Source organism: Salmo salar, chromosome ssa04 (genome assembly GCF_905237065.1).
Source record: "Salmo salar chromosome ssa04, Ssal_v3.1, whole genome shotgun sequence".
NCBI lineage: Eukaryota > Metazoa > Chordata > Actinopteri > Salmoniformes > Salmonidae > Salmo > Salmo salar.
Genome location: NC_059445.1, coordinates 14,741,977 through 14,765,770, shown reverse-complemented (window position 1 = coordinate 14,765,770; position 23,794 = coordinate 14,741,977). Strand labels below are relative to the sequence as shown.

The 23,794-nt window shown below is 42.3% G+C and overlaps 1 protein-coding gene across 1 annotated transcript in view; it reads right to left on the bottom strand.

The window, feature by feature from the left end:
* Positions 1–1,550: 1,550 nt before the first annotated feature.
* LOC106610227 (rho GTPase-activating protein 10) overlaps positions 1,551–23,794 on the bottom strand; it is a 64,653-nt gene continuing 42,409 nt past the window's right edge. Inside the window, exons 17-23 of the mRNA XM_014209443.2 lie at positions 23,292–23,397; positions 21,419–21,578; positions 18,940–19,069; positions 15,724–15,880; positions 7,851–7,934; positions 6,636–6,736; positions 1,551–4,878 (exon numbers count right to left, since the gene is read on the bottom strand). Of these exons, the coding sequence (XP_014064918.1) occupies positions 4,790–4,878; positions 6,636–6,736; positions 7,851–7,934; positions 15,724–15,880; positions 18,940–19,069; positions 21,419–21,578; positions 23,292–23,397 (827 nt within the window). The 3' untranslated portion in view covers positions 1,551–4,789. The remainder of the gene's footprint in view (positions 4,879–6,635; positions 6,737–7,850; positions 7,935–15,723; positions 15,881–18,939; positions 19,070–21,418; positions 21,579–23,291; positions 23,398–23,794) is intronic.

Sequence of the window (23,794 nt, the reverse complement as noted above, 5' to 3'; positions counted from 1 at the left end):
CATACATGTTTAATGCTTTTCGACCTGTCCCCAAATTAATGTCTTTGGTTCAGAGTTTTTTATATTTTAACCTGCGTGTCGTGATCGCGTTTGGTGGAGGGGGACAAAATAAATGTATGTACGATGGCGCACGCACGCAGCCAGTTTGGGTTCCATGTAAGATGGACACAGACACAAAAAAGAGATGAGACGTAAAGAGAAAAAGAGCAAAGTAAAGTGAGACAGATATAGTAAAGACAAAGAGGGAGAGACAGGCAGAGAGAGACACAATCGAGGCAATCTGATAGTGAGAATAATTTGACCATCATTAGCTCAGCCTCGTTTGATTATGTAACCACTGCTGTCACAGCCTCCTCTTTTGCCGTCGTCATGTCGAGGGCACGTCGAGCCATGACTCCTTCACCATTACTTCACCCCCACCACCCTCCCCCTGGACACAGACCACCCTGTATTTATTTTTAGCCTAAACAGCCGACCCAGCTAGTCGGCATGCCCTGCTCTCCAGTACAGACTAAGTAAGAGTGGATGTCTTATGGTGCTTTCAAGACAACTGGGAACTCTGGGGGGGGGGGAACACGGTAAAGTCATGACGTCAGTGATCTTCAGGTCGGAGCTCAAGAAAGAGGCCCAAATTTCCGACTTGGCTGACCAGTCAAAACAATGTTTCCCAGTCGGAGCTAGTCCCCCCCCCTCCCATCATGTTCCAAGCTGTCTTGAATGCACTGAAGTCAGATTTCAGAGTTCCCTGTTGTTTTGAACTCAAGACTTTTAGGCCAACAACGCATGATAATTATTATCTAACACTGCATCACACCCCAGTGGCCCGCTGGAAGCAGTTTGTACATTAATTACGCCAGATGAAATCAAGGATTTTCACGCGAGTGGAGGATTGAGGTGGAGGGAGATGAGGTTTGATAGACATCACGTGGCCTGTTGATACAGCCTATGATCCTTTGGAAAATACTGTAGTCGTACAGCTGCAATAGACTGGGACTAGAGCTTTCAGTCGGTCTATCCTAATGTATAATGCAAACTTAAGTAGGCCTCCATTATAAAGTGGAAGACCAACTCGACTGCAGACAGCGGGGCTGTAGCAGACTGAATCAGTGATGAAAAATCTCTGCAGTGTCTATAGAGAAATGTCTACTGAATACCCTATGACTCAATAAGTAGAAAGGAAACATTCAGTAAGACTTCAAATGATTTCAATGTACTTTAAACAGACTGTTAATTTGTACCGCTAGAACAAGCAGGTAGAGGTTGATTCAGTAAAAACTGCAGTAGCCAAATATGTCCATTTCTTAATTATTTTTGGGCCCCCAAAATGATAACCTTTGATATATTCTATTCCATTGTTCTTCCACAGAAAGTCCTGACAGTCCAACAAACTTCATTGAAACGATTCAGTAGAGTTGCCATTTTACTTTTTTATATCAAATGTATGCCCTCGAGCCAAGAATATTAAATGTAAATATCAAATATTTTGGGAGGACCATTTCAGTGTGCAGTGTCCATCTACTCTCCCGTTATCAGAAGAATACATAATGGGGTAAAGAATAAAAATGTCTTTATTTATTTAACATTGATCAAGAGGACATCCAATGTTACAAAATTGAAATGGATGCCACGACCTTTAGAAATGTCATGAATCACTGTCTTAAATTACTGCAATTGCAATGCAAAATGAGAGAACAAAAGCTCTTAGAAAAATGAAACCGGCTTTGTTGAACGGCAATAGAATAAAAGTATTGTGATGGGTTTAGTACACTTACAATTGTAAAAACCACTCCAAATGAAACCACTAAAAACTAATTCTGTTGACCACTAAAAAAAGAGGGTTCTGGAATAGAATATACTTGGCATTTTGTGTGGCCTTTTAAAATAACTATATACACAGCCATAGACAATACAATTGGGAAAATACTGCATTTGTGATTGTGGTAATAATAATAAAATATTGTCGTCAGTCAATTTGGCACAAAATAAAAAGTAGATGGAACGTCATCTAATTTTCGTAAATTCTGTTCAGAAAGATTTTGAACAATGTCAAATATGGATTGATAAAACCCCACTTTGTTTTGCACATTCCCATACATCATTGCTGCATTGAGTTGAACATTGTCACACCTAAAGAATTGATTAGAACTTTAGATACTCATGCCATTTCAGCAAGCCATTTCTGTATTTTGAAACATAAGATTAGCATTCCTGCGAACATTTTCTTGACCTCTGAGAAATTAAGCTAATTGATTGCACCCAAATTGGCCCTTCTAATTTACAGGATTCACATAATAATCAATAAATATAGTACCCAACATCTTATTTGGACCGAAGGTTATCCTATCATTGAGCAAGACATGAGGAATCCAATAAAATGAGCAAAAGCCACCGAAGGACCCCCCCACACCAATGGTCAGTATACAGCATCAGTTCTGTCTAACAAGTAGTATGGAGCTGCGGCTTGGAGTATTGCTTCTTCATTCTATGTAATGTATTCCCTCTGAATCAGGTGTTTCTTTTCCCCCGTTCAGAGAAATTTGCCATTTGAAATCACTTGTATTATTTACCAAATATTAGTCTGAAAGTACCAGGTTGTCAACTTGATGTTGCCGTTCCTACTGACACACCCCTTTGTAAATGTTGCTGGTCTCGTGTTTATTAAACAGATCACAACATTTTCTTTGCAACTTTGGGTAGAAAACCAATAGCTTTTGCTCATGAAAATAAATTGTGTGGGAATCCTCACAAGTCAAGACAGTCCTCCATGAAAGCAATTCAGTTTCTCTGTCTTAGCAGCCTAATGATTCAACCCAACAAATGGCAGCTCTGAGTGGGCAACACCACCTAAGGTGCAATTCTCATGAAAACTTTTCCTACAAGCCCAAAACTCTGAAGAAATGGGCTAGTGACTAAAATGTGACAAAAAGCCTAACAAAATTATAAACTATTGCATGGCAGTCATATGTTTAATACAATTATTTGAAAATATATGTTGTGTGATTAGCAACTTGTACCATTAAACCCAACACCATTGCAAGATACTATACAGTGTGTGTTTGGGACTTTTCCCATTGAAGAGCATAACACTGAAACCATTAGAACTGCTGTAGCCTAATGGTTTGTTTATTCACCAGGAATGGTCAAACTAACCCAGACCTTTTTTAAAGGGAATAAACCACACAGAGGGGCTGTTTCCTGAACACAGATTAAGCCTGGCTTGAATTATGAGGATGGCCACAATTTAGTTTCATCATGAGCAAAAGCTATTGGTTTTTCTACCCAAAATTGCAAAGTAAATTGCATGGCAATTTTTTAACCCATGTTTATAACATGGGTCTCAAAAGGTGTGACCCATGTAATAAACACAGAGACCAGCAAAATGGATAAAAGGGTGTGGCAGTAGCAGGAACAGCGGCATATAGTAGGTAAAACCTGGTACTCACTAATTTATGGTAATGCCAGCAACTTCAAATGGCTAATCTCTGAACGGGGGGGAACAAACACCAGATTCACAGGAAATACATTACATAGGATGAAGAAGCAATACTCCAAGCCGCAGCTCCATACTACTTGCTAGACAGAAAACCGATACTGTATACTGGTTGTGGGGTGCAATTGATGAGGAGTATGTGGGTGGCTATTGGATTCCTCATGTCTTACTCATTGGTAGGAAGAATTATGGTCAAATGTTACTATATTTATTGAAGATTATTTAAATCCTATCATTTTAAATGGCCAATTTGGGTGCAATCAATTAGCTTAAATTCTTAGAGATCAAATTACATTTCAACAAAATAATGTTTCAGGAATGCTAATCTTATCTGTTTGTAACTACAGAAACGATTTCAGCACAATCTGAGATGGTGGGTGTCAAAATCCTCCTAGTGCTTTTTGAAGTGGAAACAACCCGATAACTAGACTAAGTTCGGACATCATTGAATGTCTAGGTCAACAAGTATGCAGAGGAAGAGTGTCTGAACCATAGAAATACAAGAACCGTTCTAGTAATTATATTTCTATGGTTTGATCGAAGGAGACCCATTCCAATATGACTGCCTCTACGGCATGTCAGTGTACAATCAGTCACAACGGTGGATACCATACTTTGAAAAAAAAAAAAAAAAAAAAAAGAGCTAATATTGTGGTTTAAAAAAATATAAAATATGCAATCAATGTGCCAATTAAATAAATCACAATATCCCAAAGCACCTCTTGAAGAGTATTCCAGACATTCTTCACGGAACACAACTCTTTAGCATTTTCCAAACATACCCGTTCAGTAAATGCATGTCAACTCTGTCTTGGTGTTGTAAGGCACCTTAAAAATGTTACTTTCTTTCCTATTTCCAAGATAATGGATTGTACATCATTGCTGGGGAATAATTATTATTCTGCATTAAAATGAATGAACGTGTTGATGAACGCATAGTAGTCGCCGGGCAGGGAACGTGAGATTTGAAGGCATAAGAAAAAGTATGAATTTGAGAATGGGAGTGTGTCAACATCGACTTCATGGATACCATGTATAAGGTGACTGTTGGGCGAGATACAGCCATAGATGGTGGCAGGCCAGGCGACCGTTGGGTTTGGCATACAGCATCTAGATGGAGATTGTCAGGGATGACGAGACCCCTCTTCCACTAGCCTGGTCCAAGATCTGTTTGTGCGTTCTTCCCAACAATGTTTTGGTAATGACTATGACCATATAAAAGTATACAGTACAAACAGCTCTGGGACAAGGCTAGTCTTCCACTGAAAGTATACAGGCTAAGAGGTCTAAGGTTCTGGACTACAGCATCTCCACATAGTTTTCAGGGATGAGGCCTTTCTTCCCCTCCAGCTCTCCTTCCAGCCAGCCAGGTTCCCTGGAAGGTGCCACTGCAGATGGGAACAGAAGGTACCAGGGGACAGGGTGAGATGGGAGTAAACACACTGCATTTCATCAGTGTTAGAAAACACAGATGGCTGTGTCAGTGAGAGAAAGTTTTACTCAGAGCTTTATAGTTGACATTTTATAGTTGGCATAGATAGAGTATATAAACACAACCATCATCTCTGCAAACACTGAAATTGTTTCTGTGCTCTGGAAATACTCAGCAAATACAAATACAAAGTGATGGGCAATGTCCCCGTGCCATGTCATCCTCATTTTGTCCGTTCAGCTAATGTACCCCATTTGCTGGGAGAATAACTCAAGAGGGTATCATTGTAGACTGTATAAAACGTATTTGTCACAGAAGCTTTTCAGAGAACAGGGACATGTTAATTAGGCACTAAATGGATTAAAAGACATACAGGGAGGGACTTCTCCAATCAGAATTCTTTATTTCAGTTCTGCATTGCAAAATGTTAGAATTTTTTTTTAAGTTGGTCTTTCCATGGTGCCGGACCATCTTCAGACTGAATGAGAGATGATAGGAGGTAAATTGGCAGCAAAACACAGCGTCAATGGATTCCTACCCAAACTCTGTATATTTGACTAAAGTGAAATGGGCTGAGATATGTTGATGCACAACTTCAGTATTTTCTAACCCATCTCTCTAAAATGTTTATACTACGTGATATTTGGTTCTCTTGCTTGTGGTGTATATTATTTCTTAGGAGATGGAAAACCCAAGATGATATTAAATCAAGCCGTGCCATTATTAAAACTATTATTGATAAAATATGTTTCGACCATGTTTGGTTAGGTATGCGCAAGCCAATATAGGTCTCTAGTCAAGAGATTGGCCATTTTTGCCCTCATACTGTAACACTTCTTTTGACAAGGGTTCTTTCATTTGTCGACCCATGCACTGCCAATTGACAGTGTGGGGCTTTGAGATTGTTGGATTCTCAATACGAGACAGTGAATCATATTTTTCAAATATTCTTGGCTCGAGGGCATACATTTGATATTTGCCATCTGAGTTAAAATCTCAAACACCTCAGTTGAGTTTAACTGGAAAATAACCCCATACCAGATAATATTTGATTAGTAGAGACTCACTTGCCTGACGACTCACCCGGAATTTAATTCCTCTGCTCTATTAAATTGCTACATGCATTCAGTCTGAATCTGACATCCTAGAAGTCGTTGAGGGGAGTTGTACAAATTTAATCAGCGATTCAATCATCTCTAACAAATCAAAGTTGATAAAGTCATCATGGAGGCTGGCTCAACCCATCGGTTTCTGGGAACAATCAGAATGTGTTCGCATTCTAGAAATCATAGGGCAAATCCAGACTAATCGTGGAGAAGAAACAGTTTGGCAAGAGGCTTAAGGACGGGTAGCTATGCAAGTGTCTTACATCTTCAGGATGCCCAGCTCACATGCATACTTGAGTAAGCCCTCAATGATAATTGGCTTGTAATACCCAGCCACGGACGCATTGCATCTTATCAAGGACATAATGACATATCCTCGTTGTAAAGACTCCTGTATCAAGTCCATTTCCCTTCACTGACTAGAGCTCTGTCAAGTCCCCTTTCAGATGGAACTGGAGAGTCAATCTCTACCCCTCCTCTCTCCCCTCCATCCGTCTGATTCAAGATCAGATTGGGCTGTCCTGTTACCGGTTCCCTCACGGATCCAATATGCCCGGCGGTTCTTTGAGATTTCGGAGTGAGCCACTGTTGGAGCGATAACACTTACCGGCGCTGAATATTGCTCCGACCTGGAAGGATAACTCAGATTCGTGCTCGGCCTCGCACGGGTACACCGCCATAGCTCTCTTGCCGCCGCCACCGGTGACACTGAAAAATGACGACAATCAGTGAGCTTGTGGGGCTTTGGAAGAGGGAGGGAGATCAGAGGATTACTCCACAGTTCAATCTGGGCTAGGTGATCAGTACTGAAACAGCAGGGAGAAAATGAGCAAAAGGACTACAGGTATCTCAAGGGCTGGCGCGAACCAAGAGGACTACAGGTATCTCAAGGGCTGGCGCGAACCAAGAGGACTATGGGTATCTCAGGGGCAGGCGCGAACCAAGAGGACTGTTGTCTGGCCGCTATCTGAACCTGGCGAGCGAGTCCACACACCACCGTCCCTCTCTCAGAGACACAGGGTCAGCGTGGATGCATCTCAGACAGCAGACATGCGTCAGGCCACAGCGATAGACCACCATTATGGTTCTACTGAGATAATTCGAGCGGGGCAATTCTAAAGCAGGTTTCTACACAAACAGAACAGCCGAATGGAATTCCTGAGAGTTCCTCTCCTGGCAGTTATGCAAAATTCTACCCATAGTGGTTACAGACCTAGACACTTTGACGCTACATTCTTAAAGTGAACGTGAGGTAAAAGGGTTGTCTAAGAAACTATATGCATGCATAGCCCTGCAAAGGTTAGAGAAGATGCTTTTCTGGCCTTGACAAAACAACGTGTTTATTCGGCAAGGTTTCTGTTTTGCCCCCAATGCAAATAGTAATGCCTGCTGCCAGTTGAGAACTATGTAGAAAACTCAGCCTTCAATACCTCATACCCTGATAAATATTTCATATACCTACACTCTGCTGCAACAACAACAACAACGTTGGAGACCAAAACATAATATCTATTCAAACTGAAAAACTTTGGTGGATGCCGAGTTGTCACTGCAACCATCTTCACCTGCACTTTGGGATTTGTTCTTTTGAATAGAGGGTATTCTTACGGGACTGCATCTGGAGGAACAGGCCTTTTGTATATATTAAATAACATAATGGATTGCCCATAATGACTTGGCCATGTGCAATTTCCTAAGCATAATTTGAACGCTTGAATTAATAATTTTGTCTCGTAGGTAGCCCAGCTATGGATAACAGTTATGGGCTACGAGTCTACAGAGTTCCCACAGAGTCCATTCAAATACCTGTGTGCGTGCTTACCCGTCCACTGTCTTGTCCCCATCAGAACTGGCTTTGGTCAGGGCTCCAGAGTTGAGCCACGAGGCTGCTACAGTGATGCAGGCCCTGCAGTCAAACAGAGGGTCAAACAAACATTATAACCAGATACCAAATACCTACAGTAGCATCCCAATGACACCAGACAGTGGTCTGCCAACACAATGTCAGTGACCACTGCATCCACCCAGTAGTGTCTTAATCTTTTCCCTGGCCTGAGTGAAGCCTATGAACTCAGATTGTTGCAGCATATTTAACTGAATGGTTAATGTCCTCCCATCTGTATTTTACTGCAGCAAGAAGGTCTAGGTGACGCCATTGTTAAGATGAAAAGTGAATTCCCTTCTCAAACGCATATTTGAAGTCGTTTAAGTTAAACATGCTTAATTCCCTGTAGTCACCAACATAAAAGAGAGAGAAAAAAAAAGTACACAGCCATCTCAAAACAACTGCTATAATTTACACTGAAATCATTAGCAATTTTCGGAGTGAGAGGTAGAGTGAGGTTTTAATGGCTAGTGCCCTTGAGCTGTGGGGGGAAAGCCAGAGGGGATTTCAGCAGGGGACAGTGTGTGGCAGAGAGTAGAGGCTGGGAAGAGCGCCACACATAACAGCTAGCTGCTTTCGCACACAGCCAATTAATATTCCACCTCCAGAATCTACACAGCCTTGGCAAGGCTTACAGAAACTCACAGGTTTTGTTCTAATTACCTTTGTTTGTACAGTTTTTGTAAAAACAATTCTGTAGTGAAGGGCACATTTAGAAAATGCTACACAAGTTTATTTATGTGAGATCATTTTAAAAAGGACAAAAATCAGTAGGTTGTTTCAGAAAGGAAAGAACAAAAAAGCAAATACATTGACCCTTTGTGAAGAACAGCAGTAAACAGAATCAAGGGTCATCACTTTAGATTTTTTGGGGGGGGGAATTAATCAGATCAAAAAAAAATCCAAAAAAAATAAATAAAACAGGGTCATATTGGGGCTGAATAAACACTGGCTGTTTCTTTGATAATGCCCTTGACCCCCCTGTTTGACTACCACACCATCTCAGGACAATTCAACAGCCTTTAACATGCAGATTGTAGAATGCTGGGGAGAGGAAATTTAGACACATACACAGAGGAACACAAAGAGAGAGAAACACAGAGATGAGCAGCACAACCCCCTATGAATAAAACATTGAGAGCAGGTGCATAATTATTCAAATCTGGGGAAGTTCACAACTGTCCTCACTTTATTATGAAGCATTGTTTGAATATTTTTGAAAATCAATGTCCTACATTTTAACCACTTATTTGACTGATATTTGACATATGGATTAGTCCAATAGTATAAAAAGAACAAAGTACATGCGATTGACCCATTCTTCTTTAGAGACAAAAATTGTATTTTCCCCCAGGAACAACTTCCACTGTTCTCAGGACAGACAAAAAAAACACCACAAAAAACAAAAACAACCAGTATCACCAACTTAGAAAGTTAGAGAATGTTCTAGAAAACCATTACTAGAGGTCCTTTAGCCTGAACACAGTGTAACTGGAGGGGAAAGCAATTCACTTAACAGTAAAGCCTCCACTTCCCCACTAATTCAACTGTCCTCTATAAACTACCTGGGGAGGTCACAGCCCATAACATCTGTTCACTAAATGAATATAAGAGACACCCTATAGACATGACCATTCACTCTAAAAACAGCTATACCAATCCTATTAACCATTACTAGTAAAGATGTCGTCTTGTGCCATACGCCCTTTACTGCTAAAGTAGGGGGACGGAGGGGGCAGAGTGTGTGTCTGCGCTCTTTTATGCTCTCTGCGCCAAGTCTCGCCCTACTTTAACCTCCAGAGACGGCGCAGGGCCAGCCAGGGCAGAGTGGGGCTGGGAGGGACAGCCAGCGTCAAGCCGCCCTCCTTCCCTGCCCGGGGCCCATGCTAATACAGCGTAATGAGTAAATTGCTTCTAGCCGCTGCTCCCATAGAGACACTAAAATACAATTAGAGGGAGCAGCTTGGGAGGGCAGGGGTTACAGGTGGGATGGGAATGAGGGTACACAGTCCCTACCCCTCTCTGGCCATGACTTCTGCTCAGAATACGAAGACCGCATTGAAGACAGAAAAGTCTGTTGTCTGTGTTCAGATCTGTCTGACCACTTCAGGAGGTGGTCAGGGCTGCATTGTGTGTGCATTTCTCCTCAGTCTGGACGCAGTCAGGCCACCGAAGCGCATACAGTGGGCGACGTCATCAGCACTCCTACCACAAGTCTCCAGAAAACGCGTGTTTTGGGACAGTCACCCTTTCATTATAAAGTCGGAGGAAATACGTTCCTAGCGTGAGAGTTTGCTGGACTCAAATGCTAGCCAGCTAGTTTCCATTTTGAAAAAAATAGTTTTGTTTGGCTAGAGTTAGTCTAACCCGTTTGCAATCCATTTAGCTTTGCTTGCTAGTTAGCTACTGCCGTCAACTACTGCCGTCAAGTTGTTGTTTTATCATATTTTGCCTATTCCAAGCTTTGTAGAATGCATACTGGCATTTTAATATAGCGGGGAAAGGGACTCTGGACACACTGTGGCCACATTTAAAATGTAGGTGTAGATGCATGACGTGTTCGGAATTCCACGATCAGAATACGAAAACTGCATTAACTCTCAAGTGTAGACATGGCCTCTGTCCTCCATCTATCCGTCACCCCCTCCTCTCTCCAAGCTCTCCCTCCATCAGGTTCTAGTCAGGTTCAGTCAGTGCAGTGGATGCCGGATGGTGTGGGTGATTTATAGCTCTGCAGACAGTGTGTGTATGTGTGGGCAGTGTGTGTGTCTGCGCTCTTTTATCATCGGATGGGGCCACAGTGTCTCCTGACCCCTCCTGTCTCAGCATCCAGTATTTATGCTGCAGTAGTTTATGTGTCGGGGGGCTAGGGTCAGTCTGTTATATCTGGAGTATTTCTCCTGTCTCATCCGGTATCCTGTGTGAATTTAAGTATGCTCTCTCTAATTCTCTCTCTCGGAGGACCTGAGCCCTAGGACCATGCCTCAGGACTACCTGGCATGATGACTCTTTGCTGTCCCCAGTCCACCTGGCCATGCTGCTGCTCCAGTTCCAACTGTTCTGCCTGCGGCTATGGAACCCTGACCTGTTCACCGGACGTGCTACCTGTCCCAGACCTGCTGTTTTCAACTCTCGAGACAGCAGGAGCGGTAGAGATACTCTCAATGATCGGCTATGAAAAGCCAACTGACATTTACTCCTGAGGTGCTGACCTGTTGCACCCTCAACAACTACTGTGATTATTATTATTTGACCATACTGGTCATTTATGAACATTTGAACATCTTGGCCATGTTCTGTTATAATCTCCACCCGGCACAGCCAGAAGAGGACTGGCCACCCCTCATAGCCTGGTTCCTTTCTAGGTTTTGGCCTTTCTAGGGAGTTTTTCCTAGCCACTGTGCTGCATTGCTTGCTGTTTTAGGCTGGGTTTCTGTACAGCACTTTGAGATATCAGCTGATGTAAGAAGGGCTATATAAATACATTTGATGTGTGTGTGTGTGTGTGTGTGTGTGTGTGTGTGTGTGGGGAGAGGGGCCACTGGCATCTCAGCTGCTCCACATTAGCATGGGGGGGACGGAGCGCTGCAGTGCAGCAAATCCACTCATTAACCTCAGTCCACACAGCACACTGTCTGCCTGGCGCTCTGCCTGGGCCAACAGCAGAACAGGAGCACTGTCACTTTACCCACCTGAGGGTAGGTGCTGAGATTCACTCTTTACTGCTAAGGTAGGGGGATGGAGGGGGAAAGGGGGCAGAGTGGATGTGTGCGCACGAACACAGTATACAGGCACTAAAACAGGCAAACTCAAAACTGCATGTTAGTGTGTATGCTCATTGACTTCTCACCACACGCAAAAACAAACAGATTCAAATCAGACACTCAAATATTCAGTCATAAAAGTCGTGACTTTACTAAACAAGCGAAGGCTATTAATGAAATAGCAATTATGAAGATCTGGAAAAACCTGTCAAGTAAATAGATACCGAAATGATTACAGGATAAATGGTTGGGAAAGTATTCAATGATTTCAACATGGTTGCCCTAGAAACCCATCAAATGAACAGAGTGGAAAATGGATTTATCCAAAAACAAATTACAACTAAGCCAGACAGGAGAAAAAAAAAATTGGTGTCTGGTTAAACAGAATATCACAGAGCCTCGAATTACACATCGGTTGGTTTTTGTTGTTTTCAATCTACAAAATGTGTTTCCTATTGAAATATGATTACATACACAACTTAAACATTACGAATACCTGCTCTTTCCATGACAGACTGACCAGGTAAACACTATTATCACTTATTGAAGCAACTGGTTAAAACCACTAGAAGGGGAAGAGACAAGTTAAAGATTTACCTAAAAATGACATAGCCAAATCTAGCTGCCTGTAGCATGGATATGCATATTCTTGATACCATTTGAAAGGAAACAATTTGAAGGTTGTGGAAATGTGAAATGAATGTAGGAGAATAAGACATTAGATCTGGTAAAAGATAATACAAAGAAAAAAACGAACATGCGTTTTTTTGTACCATCATCTTTGAAATGCAAGAGAAAGGCCATAATGTATTATTTCAGCCCAGGCAATTTTTTTTAGACTGATCCAATGAACCATTGCATTTATCTTCAAAATGTATCAAGACTGCCCAAATGTGCCTAATTGGTTTATTAATAACTTTAAGTTCATAACTGTGCACTCTCCTCAAACAATAGCATGGTATTCTTCCACTGTAATAGCTACTGTAAACTGGACAGTGCAGTTTTCTGCCCATATCAGATATGTCTACGTCCTGGGAAAAAAAAAAAAAAAAAAAAGGTTACTTACAACCACATGCTAATCGCATTAGCCAATGTTAGCACAAATGTCCCGAGGGGGACCCGAACAGGGTATGGTAGTATGTGCCTGGTGCACCAGTTTGAGTGTGTCAAGAACTGCAACGCTACTTTTTCATGCGCAACAGTTTCCCGTGTGTATCAATAATGACCCACCACCCAGCCAACTTGACAACTGTGGGAAGCATTGGAGTCAACATGGGCCAGCATCCCTTTGGAACACTTTCGACACCTTGTAGAGTTCATGCCCCCAACTCAATATTAGGAAGGTGTTCCTAATGTTTTGTACGGTGTATGTCTGAAGTTTGATTTTCAGTGGAAGCAAACTTAAAAATAAACCTATAGTATAATAGAATAACTAGGCTGTGTCCATTTGGTGAAAAACTGAAATTCGTCCAACTGACCATCTAAACCCCCCACAAATAAACATGCACTTTGAGAAGCACAGGGTAAGCCACAGAGCAGTTCCCCTGGATCAAGAGCAGCTTAGGCGTTAAGTGCCTTGCCCAAGGGCACAACAGGAGATGATACCTGGGATCAGACACTAGCAGTCCTCCGGTCACCAGTTCAGCTCCCACTAGTTTTATAATCGTGTGGATATGGGGGCAGTCACTGTACTGGTGCTGGTTCCCATTACTGTATGACAGGAAAGGAATTCCACCCCACAGCCTCCAGGCCAGGTAGGGTCTGCCAATGGGGGACAGACGGAGGGAGGGGGGGACTTTCTACTGCTCCTCTTTCTGGGCTAAGAGACTTTCCACATCCCTGATTACTGGAGGAGTGGTGGGCAGGGTCTCATATGTATAAACTGTATTCTATATCACTCTTAATCCAATGCTGCCGCTCTGACATATGTATATATGCTTAATCTATTCCTTACTTAGATGTATGTGTATATGTTGTGAAACTGTTAGATATTACTGCACTGTCGGTGCTAGAAGCACAAGCATTTCGCTACACCCACAATAACATCTGCTAAACACGTATGTGACAAATAAACCTGATTTGAGCTGGTAAGCACCAACAAACAAGTCTACCTTCAATCTGGGTGGGCAGGAAACTCTGTTCTATGATCCACAGCTGTCTGCCAAGAGAGAGGGATGGGGGAGGAAGAGGAGAAGAGGCAGAATTACAGTCTCACTCTCCAGGTCTGGAAATGACTGCCACGGGGAGATCCAGATAGTGAATTTGGGGGGGGATGAGATGAGACACTGAAGTTGGCAGAGATAAATCATCACTCTATAGAAAATAGTGTCTGATGTAGAGTTGTAGTTCAACGTGTGTATAATATGTCATTTTTTTCCTGGTAAAAGCTTAACAGACTCCAGGTATTGAGCAGTAAGCGCCACATCAGTGACTTCACATTACAGTGTTGAGGCTGGTTAAGTCGAGTTATTCTAGCCTGGTCCCAGATCTGTTTGTGCTGTTTTGGCAACTCCTATGATCAATGCCACTGTCAAGCTAAACAGCAATGGCCAAGGCAGCACAAACTGATCTGAAAACAGGCTACCTACTGTACACACTCATTCCACCTCCCACGCCTTTTGTGGTGTAGAGTGACGGTGCCGTGGCCTCTGCCAGAAAGGTGCTCCCTGCCATGCTCTCGCACACACACACGGCAGTCTTCATAAAAAGGTCAGAGCTGAGCTATAAGAGTGAACCAGAATATCTCCCAAAGTCAATACGATTTACACGGCTGACGCACCGCCACCTGTCTCCCAAACAAATAACTGCAATATTCACGACCCCCTCCCGGTCACTCCTTCCGTTCCACTGGAGGAGAGGCGAAGCCACGAAGTGGGAAAACATGGAAAAAAACGAGTCTTGTTATGTAACCCACTGTAGCTCCGTCTGTCTACTATGGCGATTTGGAGCCAAGGCTAGAGGTGCGACACACACAGACAGAGCGAGAGAGACACAGAGAGAGAGAGAGCGAGAGAGAGACACGTTGAAAACCAAAGAAAAATCATATTTTTCTCCTCAGTTAAGTATGTGCTAATTTTGTTGTTTTACAGCTCGTGTGTCTTGTGAGAAGAACTCATTGCACTCTGAGCATCTCAGAGAGAGGGAGGGAACGTGGGCGAGGGAGTCAGAGAAACAAAGTTTTTCACAAGGTGAATCTGCAGACATGAGACACTGCAGAGACAAAGAGCAGCCCAACATCTGCAGTCTAACCCAATATTATTATTAGCTCTCGCATCAGCATTCAAGGCAAGCTGTGGGCTGGAGACAACTAATAGAAACCAAGGACTTCAGAGAAGGATTGGATACAGAGGAGGGCAGAGGGGGAGGAGCGAGCGGGCACGAGGAGAGCGAGGAGTGAGAAAGCAAGGAAAGTGATAGATGCATATGTACGTGGAGACTGGGAAGGGGTAGACAGAGGAAGTGGGCATCAATTTACTTTCTGTGCCACATTAAAAAACGAATTAAATGCATATTTTCTTGGGCAGGTTATGACACTAGCGATATATTCATTTCAAAGAGTTTCTCAGAGAGAGAGAGTTTCAATTAAAGAGATAAAGGTTTGCTGTATGAATGGAGCCAGCAACACCAAAATGTCCCCGTCAGTGACTAAGTGGTGTGAGTAGAGAAAACAGCATTCAATCCCACTGCAACACGTCAGCTCTTCCAGACTGCGTTTGAGAGGGTGAAGCCAGACTGCTACAGATCTTAATGTGGGGGGGGGGGAGAGACTCAGGGGGAAAGTTAGGTAAGCAGAAGAAGTTTAGCTTGAGTGATTAAGAATGAATGACTATTTCAAGAGTGTTAGTAAGCTGTATAAGATACAGCATTGTAAAGAGGTTAGGGTAAAATAGTAGCCTTCTCTTTAGCCATGGAGAGATGTAATGATGGCTGATCCTATAGTGACACCGCCAATCAGGATACATGTCTTGTAACTGAAGTAGCCAGAATATCTGAAAAGACTGATGCTGAGGTTAACCGCAGGCATTTCTCCATGTAGACCCACTTACCCTGGGCTGTCTCCTGTGGTGAGGCTGGCGAGAAGGGGAGCATGGTTGGCCTTCTCCGGAGGCGTCCCCGAGGCAGTCGACTGGGACGACACCGACTCGTTGCTGCCTAGCGACGCCTCATCCGAGTTGGAACCGACATCAGGTGATGTTGGTGACACTGAGAGGAGAAGTAAGGCTGTTAGTCGTTGAGAGCAAATTGCTGGACGAGAACATCTTTGTCCTTTATTTAGGGGAGCAAGGCTAAACGCGGCTCTGTGGATGACCCTGTGACAGCAGCTGAATAATGGGGCAGTGGACGACCAGGAGATCACCATGACTAAGGGACGCTAGAAGGCCAAGTTCACTGTCCAGTACAACTCTTAGTTCCTGTTTTTAAAACTGAAGGACAGACGATCCTAAGCAGCAATGAAAAGTTAAAAGGAAGTTGCTTGTTTAAATTTGGAAGTGTAGTTTCCTTTCCCACCACACCGATCAAAGCAACAGGGCAGCAATTCTGGATTATGGGAGTCTATATGAAATGAGTGACGTTCAGGCAGAGTCCCCCTGGACTCTACTAAAAGCTAATGGCTGACAGTGCAATTCTGCACTGTGGGAGAAAGTATTTGCAGATTCTGTCGAAGACAATCATGATCATAAGGGCCATTCATAAAATACTGTAACTTTTCGGCCCGTATACAATAGGTCTTGTAGACCAGATGACACTGATTAGATAGATATCTCATGATTATATGACATCTAGCCTCAATTGTATCAAAACATCTACAAGAAGCCGTTTCGCTGTCGGAGAAAAGGCTACTGTTGCTTTGTTGGTTGCACTGAGCACAAGATGGATGCCTGTCGGTTTTGTGGTCCCGTGTGGCTCAGTTGATAGAGCATGGTGTTTGCACGCCAGGGTTGTGGGTTCGATTCCCACGGGGGACCAGTACGGAAAACAATGTATGAAATGTATGCATTCACTACTGTAAGTCGCTCTGGATAAGAGCGTCTGCTAAATGACTCAAATGTAAAAAATGTAAAAATGGTTTTAGAGCCTCTGGAATCAGTTAAACCCATTTTCTTCAACCATTATTAAAATAAGTTCACTACCTTCAGCTGTATAGAGTTAAGAAGCATCTATCAAGAGGATATTGCAGTCAACAACACATTTTCCATGTTTACACGATCCAAATGAGCCATTCAGAATTACTTCATTACTTTTACTAGAAAACACAGACCAAATAGAAGCAAATAGTCAAAACCAGAGACTACCTGTAAAATCTGCTTTGTACACAATGCCTGTGCCATAATGTGGATTAATTACCTTACGCATTAAATTTAAAAAGTCACAACCGGGTTGATGGAAACAGGAAATGCTGGTACTATTGTATAAATGCTAGCAGACAATTTGTTCATTCAACATGGTGGTATCTTTGTGTCTGTAAAATGAATTACGCAAGAATGGGAGGTAGAATTGCCTTTATGCGCAAATATTGATATAATAACTATCATATCACAGTAAACTTCAGAGTCAAACGATGATACAGTGACACAGGAAAGCATGCAGTTTTAGGCTACAGATGAAATAAGCTATGATGAACTTCACAGGGTGGTGAAAGTGCACTGTGATGAGAAATTTTATTGAAAAGAGCATCATTCCGCTGACATGATGATCAATGCTGTTCGACAAAAAAAAAAAAAAAGTATTGTTCTTAACCATAATCTCTTTTAGGTAGCCTATCTGCACTGTGAGCTGTTGGCTAGAGCGTACATAAAACCAGAAGAGGAACATTTGCTATATAACGTAACAGTTTGTGACAAAACCATCAGTAGTTAAATTAAATGGAAACCTTTTTTTAAATTTTTTTTTTATTTGGTACAAATTTCTTTAAATGTGCACTACGTCATCCACGCACAGCCCTTTCTGCACAATGAGTCAGTTTGATAGAAACATCGGGTGGGAAAATGTGCATATCGTTTTACACAGATTTGACAATATTCGCATGGAAACCTAGCTACTGTAGCAAAACTTTTTTTATGCAGAAAGTTAAAACAAGCGTTTCATATTGGACAAGTTCAAGTAGTCTTCCATTTGATGACTAACGAATACAACCGTGGCTAATGCTAAAAGCTAAAACACAGGATTTGAACTGGCCCAGAAAAATATCAAAGCACCTGGTTCATTGTCCTGCAAATGAGACCGGATTTTCTTCCAAACCCTGGCAGTCATATCTTTTAATAACGTGTCAACATATCGTTAAAGTATTTTTTCCGCTTCACCTGAGTTTTGGCAAAATGTAAGATTTCCATCACAGAGAGAAAATAGAGTACGGTATAAAACAAAACTTGATCGTGAATGATTTGATCCAGGAAAATATGATATTCCTGGCCCTCCAAACTGCAGTGTCCTCAGAAATCCAATACCTGTTGGACAGTTGCCCCATTGCAAATGTGTTAACACACTTCCCTTTCAAGGGGCTGAAGCTACGGCCACACAAAGATGGGTGAAAATGGATGAGAAACATATCTTCCTCAATGTCCATTGTAGAGCGTCAAATGTTTAACTAATTTCATCTTTTAACACACGAGTTGCATATGTAAAAATGATAGACAAATCTATGGATGCCCTCAGTTCTCTCCGTTGTCCTTCAACCATTATCAGCCCCATAGAAAAAAGCCCTTGGTTCATCATTTTTCCATGGATACAAAATCTAGGTGCGGCCGCAGCCTTCAACGTAGCCATCCATATCTACTGGGTATATTTGCCCACACATACATTTAAAAATTAAACATTCTCCGCCAGGTAGTTAAACATCTCACTTTAAAAACATCCAGACTCAGAAGACAATATGGTTAAAGAGAGGATTACATATTTTTCATCCCAGATATTAAAATACCCCAATGGTAAAAGCCTGGAGCAATATGAATGAAGGGAGGGGAGTCAGTTTACAGTAGGGCAGCAGGTCAAGTCACCAGGCTAAATCACCAGGCTCTCCTGGTAGAGCAGTGTGGGAGGAGAGGCCTGGTACAGTAGTGGTACAGCCGTCCCCTTTATATTAGTGATGATCTATAAAGCTATTGTGTAGCTTTACAAAGGCGCAACACTAGCTTCATATAGTACGGGAACCTTTACTGGCATCGTTCAGTCAAATACTTGTCATGAGAGTAGGAGTCCCTCATTCCAACCCAACCTTTCAGCAAGCCTGGCTAAGGATGTAACGTTAGGGCTCTGTCTCTTACCTGTCTGCAGGTCCACTGTCTTTGGGTTATAGACGGCAAGGGGTCGGTTCTGTCGAACAGACAGTTTCTTGGACTGCCTGGTGGGGGCGGAGAGCCCTGGGGAAGACGCACCTGGGACATCTCCAAAGATCTGAAACAAGAAGAGTAAGCGTGTGAGTGGCGGGGGATACTGTGTGCGCATAATCAAAATTCAACTACTCCCTCAAAGCAAAGATGGAGCATATTGAGCAGAGGCATGTCCTCATTTGACCTTAGTAAAATGTGTGTTTTGAAGAGCTCACATCTTTCTGACGCAAGTCAGATAGCAAAGCACTTTAGGCCAGCAGCATGGGTAACTCTAGGGACAGTTGAGATGCTCTTTACTCACTTATTGCGCACTAGGAAAACACATTAGATCTTCCTTTGCAACTTACATCAGGGTTAATATAAACATAGCCCCCGAAACACTAAGACCAAATCCAGTCTAGGGAATAAGGAATCTGCTGAAAGCAGCATCGTGTTTATTAGAGCACCCAACAGAAAACATTTTGCAATAGAAAACAAAAATGACCGTTTTCATTGGACAAACTCTCGGTTTTAGCTCCGTTTAGTGCCTAATGAACAGGAGCCAGAGGTGGCTAGGAGCTGCTGACCCACTCTGACGGGCAGTAGGCCTGGACTGGAGGAGGCTCACTGTACAGCTTGTTTAGATACAGACTAACTTCAAATGTGGAGTTGAAAGAAATTAGGCAGAGAGGGAGGGGAGAGAGCGCGAGAGAAAAAGGAAGTAAAAGAAAGTTGAGAAAGAAAAAGGACGATACAGTGAGAGAAATCGGATATGGTTGAGAGCAGCAGAGTTTCAGCAATCTCTCCTCCTCCCATCTCTGCAGATGGATGTGAATGTAAAACACTGTCTGCTAGCATCTGGGGGTATCAACAGTCTGGCAAGAAGGAGAGAGGGGGAGGGAGAGAGAAGGGGAGGCAGGCACTGGGCCTGAGAGGAAAGCTAATGTCTGTCTGCAAAACTCCCTCACCTCTCGTCTCGCAGCTCAGCACTTTACTTTTCTTAAAGCTTCCAATGGTATTACATTCTGGCTCTGACACCAAGTCTTCCATCACCTTGTGGTGTGTATGGTGAAGTTCTAGAACATTATTTATATGGAAGTGTCTCCTCACCAAAACTTTAATTGCTTGATGGTTGAGCGCTTTCTATTGGACTATTAGAAATAGGAGCTCAAAATTAAACAAGCAATCCATGGTCAATTCATGTTTCAGAGTTTAGGGGTACTCTTGGCATCTTATAGCTGGCCAGAATATTTAGCACAGATCACATACTAATCTCAACCCTTTCTGTTTTGGCTCTGGGAATTGAGCCCCTCTATAGATGTAGGCAGATGATTATTTACATTAAAAGCAGATCACAGTTCTGTAGGTTAGGCAAAGGACCTTGCATGTACCCTTGTAGATGTCATCAAGAGTACCATGACATACTGGATATCGTTTTGAAGCACAAAAAGGGGCAAAGTGAGAATCCCTGCTTTGTAAGTCAACCGCTGGGCAGATGGAATGATGTCAGCCAGGTACTGTAGTCAGCTCAAAGTGATCAACTCTACATTATGTAAAACACATAGATTAAATAGTTGTTATGCTTCTTATCAATAAGCTACTTTACAGTTTCATTTCTTAGAGCCCTAGCCCAAGACAAACAGGGATTTCAATAAGTTTTACTGTACTCATAAAATGTGAAGAATATCACAAACGAGAATATGCTTATATATTGCCTAAAATGTCACTCAGAGCAATGTCCTCAAAATCCCATTGCCAGCACTGGAGAAAAGTCTCAGCAGTGCATTTAGCGGTGGGTTTTAGACAAGCTTTCCTCTGGTTGCAGCTTTGAGGAACAATATTAGACGATGGGTCTATAGATGTTACTGTGGTCAGGGGGACAAGCTCAGGAGCAGTGGAGGAAAAAGTACCCAATTGTCATACTTGAGTAAAAGTAATGATACCCTAATAAAATTACTCAAGTAAAATACTTCAGTAAAAGTATTTGGTTTTAAATATACTTAAGTATCAAAAGTAACTTAAGTATTCAAATTCCTTATATTAAGCAAACCAGACGGCATCATTTTTTTTCTTTTCCTCTTCAAATTATGGATAGCCAGGAGCATACTGCAACAGACATAACTTACAAATGAAACGTGTTTAGTGAGTGTGCCAGATCAGAGGCAGTATGGATGACCTAAAGATGTTCTCTTGATAAGTATGTGAATTGGACCATTTCTGTCCAAAGCTTTAAAAATTAACAAGTACTTTTGGGTGTCAGGGAAAATTTATGGAGTAAAAAGTATATTATTTTCTTAAGGAATGTAGTGAAGTAAAAGTTGTCAAAAATATAAAATAGTAAAGTACAGATACAAACTACTTAAGTATTTTTACACCACTGCTCAGGAGTGCGTTCGGACGTCTGTTTAGTTCAAGAGAAGAATCCAGCGGTTACCTTCTCGTGTTGCTCGATGAGGATCTCCACCACAATGTTCTGGAACTTGAGGTCCATGATGGCAGCCACAGTATCCTCCTGGGGCCTCATCAGGGTGGGACCAAACACCACACCCAGGTTGGCCACCGTCATCAGGTTCAACTTACTGTGGGCCGCCACACTGCATGGGGAGACCAGGGAGGATAACAATTCATGAATTCATAGACAATTGATTTAGTGTGCTTGTTCCCGATGTTAAAAATGTTTTACATAGGGGGATACATACACTTTAGAAGGCCTGTATACTATAAAGAATTCAGCTAGAAAATTCAAATTTGCTTTGAAGATCTGATTACTCCACGTCTGGCAGCTTACTAACATCTGTCTGACAGTTTGCCAAGGAAGGAAGGAAGGTGTTGCTACCACCTTGTTATGTCAGAGGTGTCTAGAACAGCATCTCTAGCTTGGCCTCATAGGTGTTAGCTAGAGTTCTGACTGACATCATTACCCAGTTCATCACCACTCCATAGATTGATCTTGAACATTGACCTTCTCTCCTAAACTTTTCCTCACTTCAAACTCTAAACTTTTCCAGTTGCCTTTCAGCCGATTCACAGTAAGTGAGCGCTAAATTGGGTTGTTTTTTTTTCTAGGGGAGGAATTTTCACTTGACTTTAGAATGACTCTGAAGAGTTGCCAAAAACTGCAGAGATTAGATTCTTTTGGATTCCCATTAGCCTTAAGCCATTTGCCAAAGATAGTCTTACTGGGTTCCTGCACACAACGAAAAAGACAGACAAGACTACAATTTACATACATTTAAAAACAATAAAATGTAATGCGTGTGTGCACATCTATCAGTTCCACATACATCAGTACATACACACAACAAGTAGGTCAAATTCAGGAGAGGCGTTGTGCCATGAGGTGTTGCTGCATGTTTTGTTTTTTAAAACAGAAACCTCAAATCAATCCTTTTGAGTTATGACAAATCAACTGAAAAAAGTCTAAACGTAAGACACAAATTCAAAAATCAGTCATATTAGACCAGTAAAGACACTCCTTAAAATGTATAAAATGACAAATTGTCATTCAGCAGAGTGATGGTTGAAATGCATGAAAGGGAGCCTTTGCAGACCTAAATATGTCACCTAGTGACAACCTTCCTTTATCACATCTCTCAAACCATTTGAGACAACAGTGTGAAATTTCAGCTTTGCCTCTCTCCCTGCAGGACAAGCTAACACACATACAGTCACACACACACACAGCCAATTTAAAAATTTAAAAAACTCCAGTCAGAAGAATTTCATGCTGGATAATCCAAATTCAATTGCTGCACTTAAATGCCTTTTTACTTCTACTATGAGTAAACCTGGGGCAGGTTTTCTAAGAAATAAGATCCTCCAGACTTTGATTGCCTCAGGGAATGAGGATTATGTACTTATCTTCAATTTGCTACTATTTAGTTTCTGTCGTAAAAAATAAAAAGCGAGTTGCTGAGGTAAAACCTTGTAAGGTTAGCAAAGATTATTTTCAAATCTCAGATCCCATCTAATCTCTGAAAGGGCGAGTTGCGTAACAGCTAATGGTCCAGTTTGGAGAGAGGGGTAAACCCAGAGGAGCGGGTGGGAAATGGAGGGAGCAGTCCATTTCATTACAGGCATAGAGAACTGGTGAAGCAGTTCAAACTTCTGACTACTATTGTGGAGGGTGCTGGGCTGTTTTAAGAGCGGTGGGGAGGGCGTTCTGCCTGCACTTAGTCAGAACAGAAGATGTGAGAAAGGAAAGATTGATGGGGGGGGGGGGGGGAAGAGAGAAAGATGGGGGGGGGGGAGAGGAATGGAACAAGGACAGTGGAGAATGAGGACGAGTGTAAGGCTGCTAAACTCACGTAGCCAGGTGTTTCATCAGTAGCCCCAGGACCAGGCGGTTCTTCTCAGGCAGCTTGTGGACCAGGCAGTGGATGGCTTGGCTACGAGACTCTGGACTACCACCCTCTGTTTAAAAACAGGGCAAACAAGGTTATTTGAGAGTCGCTTACAGACATGCCATCATTCTATGTGGACCATGCGGGAATCAAACCCACAACCCAGGTGTTGCTAGCACCACGCTGTAGGCGTCACCATTGCTCTGCAGAAATCCTTTGTTGAACCGAAATTGGTACTTAATGAAGTTAAAACTAAGCATGTTATTTTTCAAATCACAAAGTTATTTATGCATATGTACTTTGGATGGAGCCGACATTGACCGTGTCCCCGCTTATAAATATCTGCGCAACTGGATTGACCAAAAGCTATTGTTCTAAAAGTATGTTGATGAGTTAGTTAAGGAATTGAGAATTAAAAGGTTTCTAGAGGAGCAGGTCCTGCCTTTTGTTTAATAGCAGAAAACCAA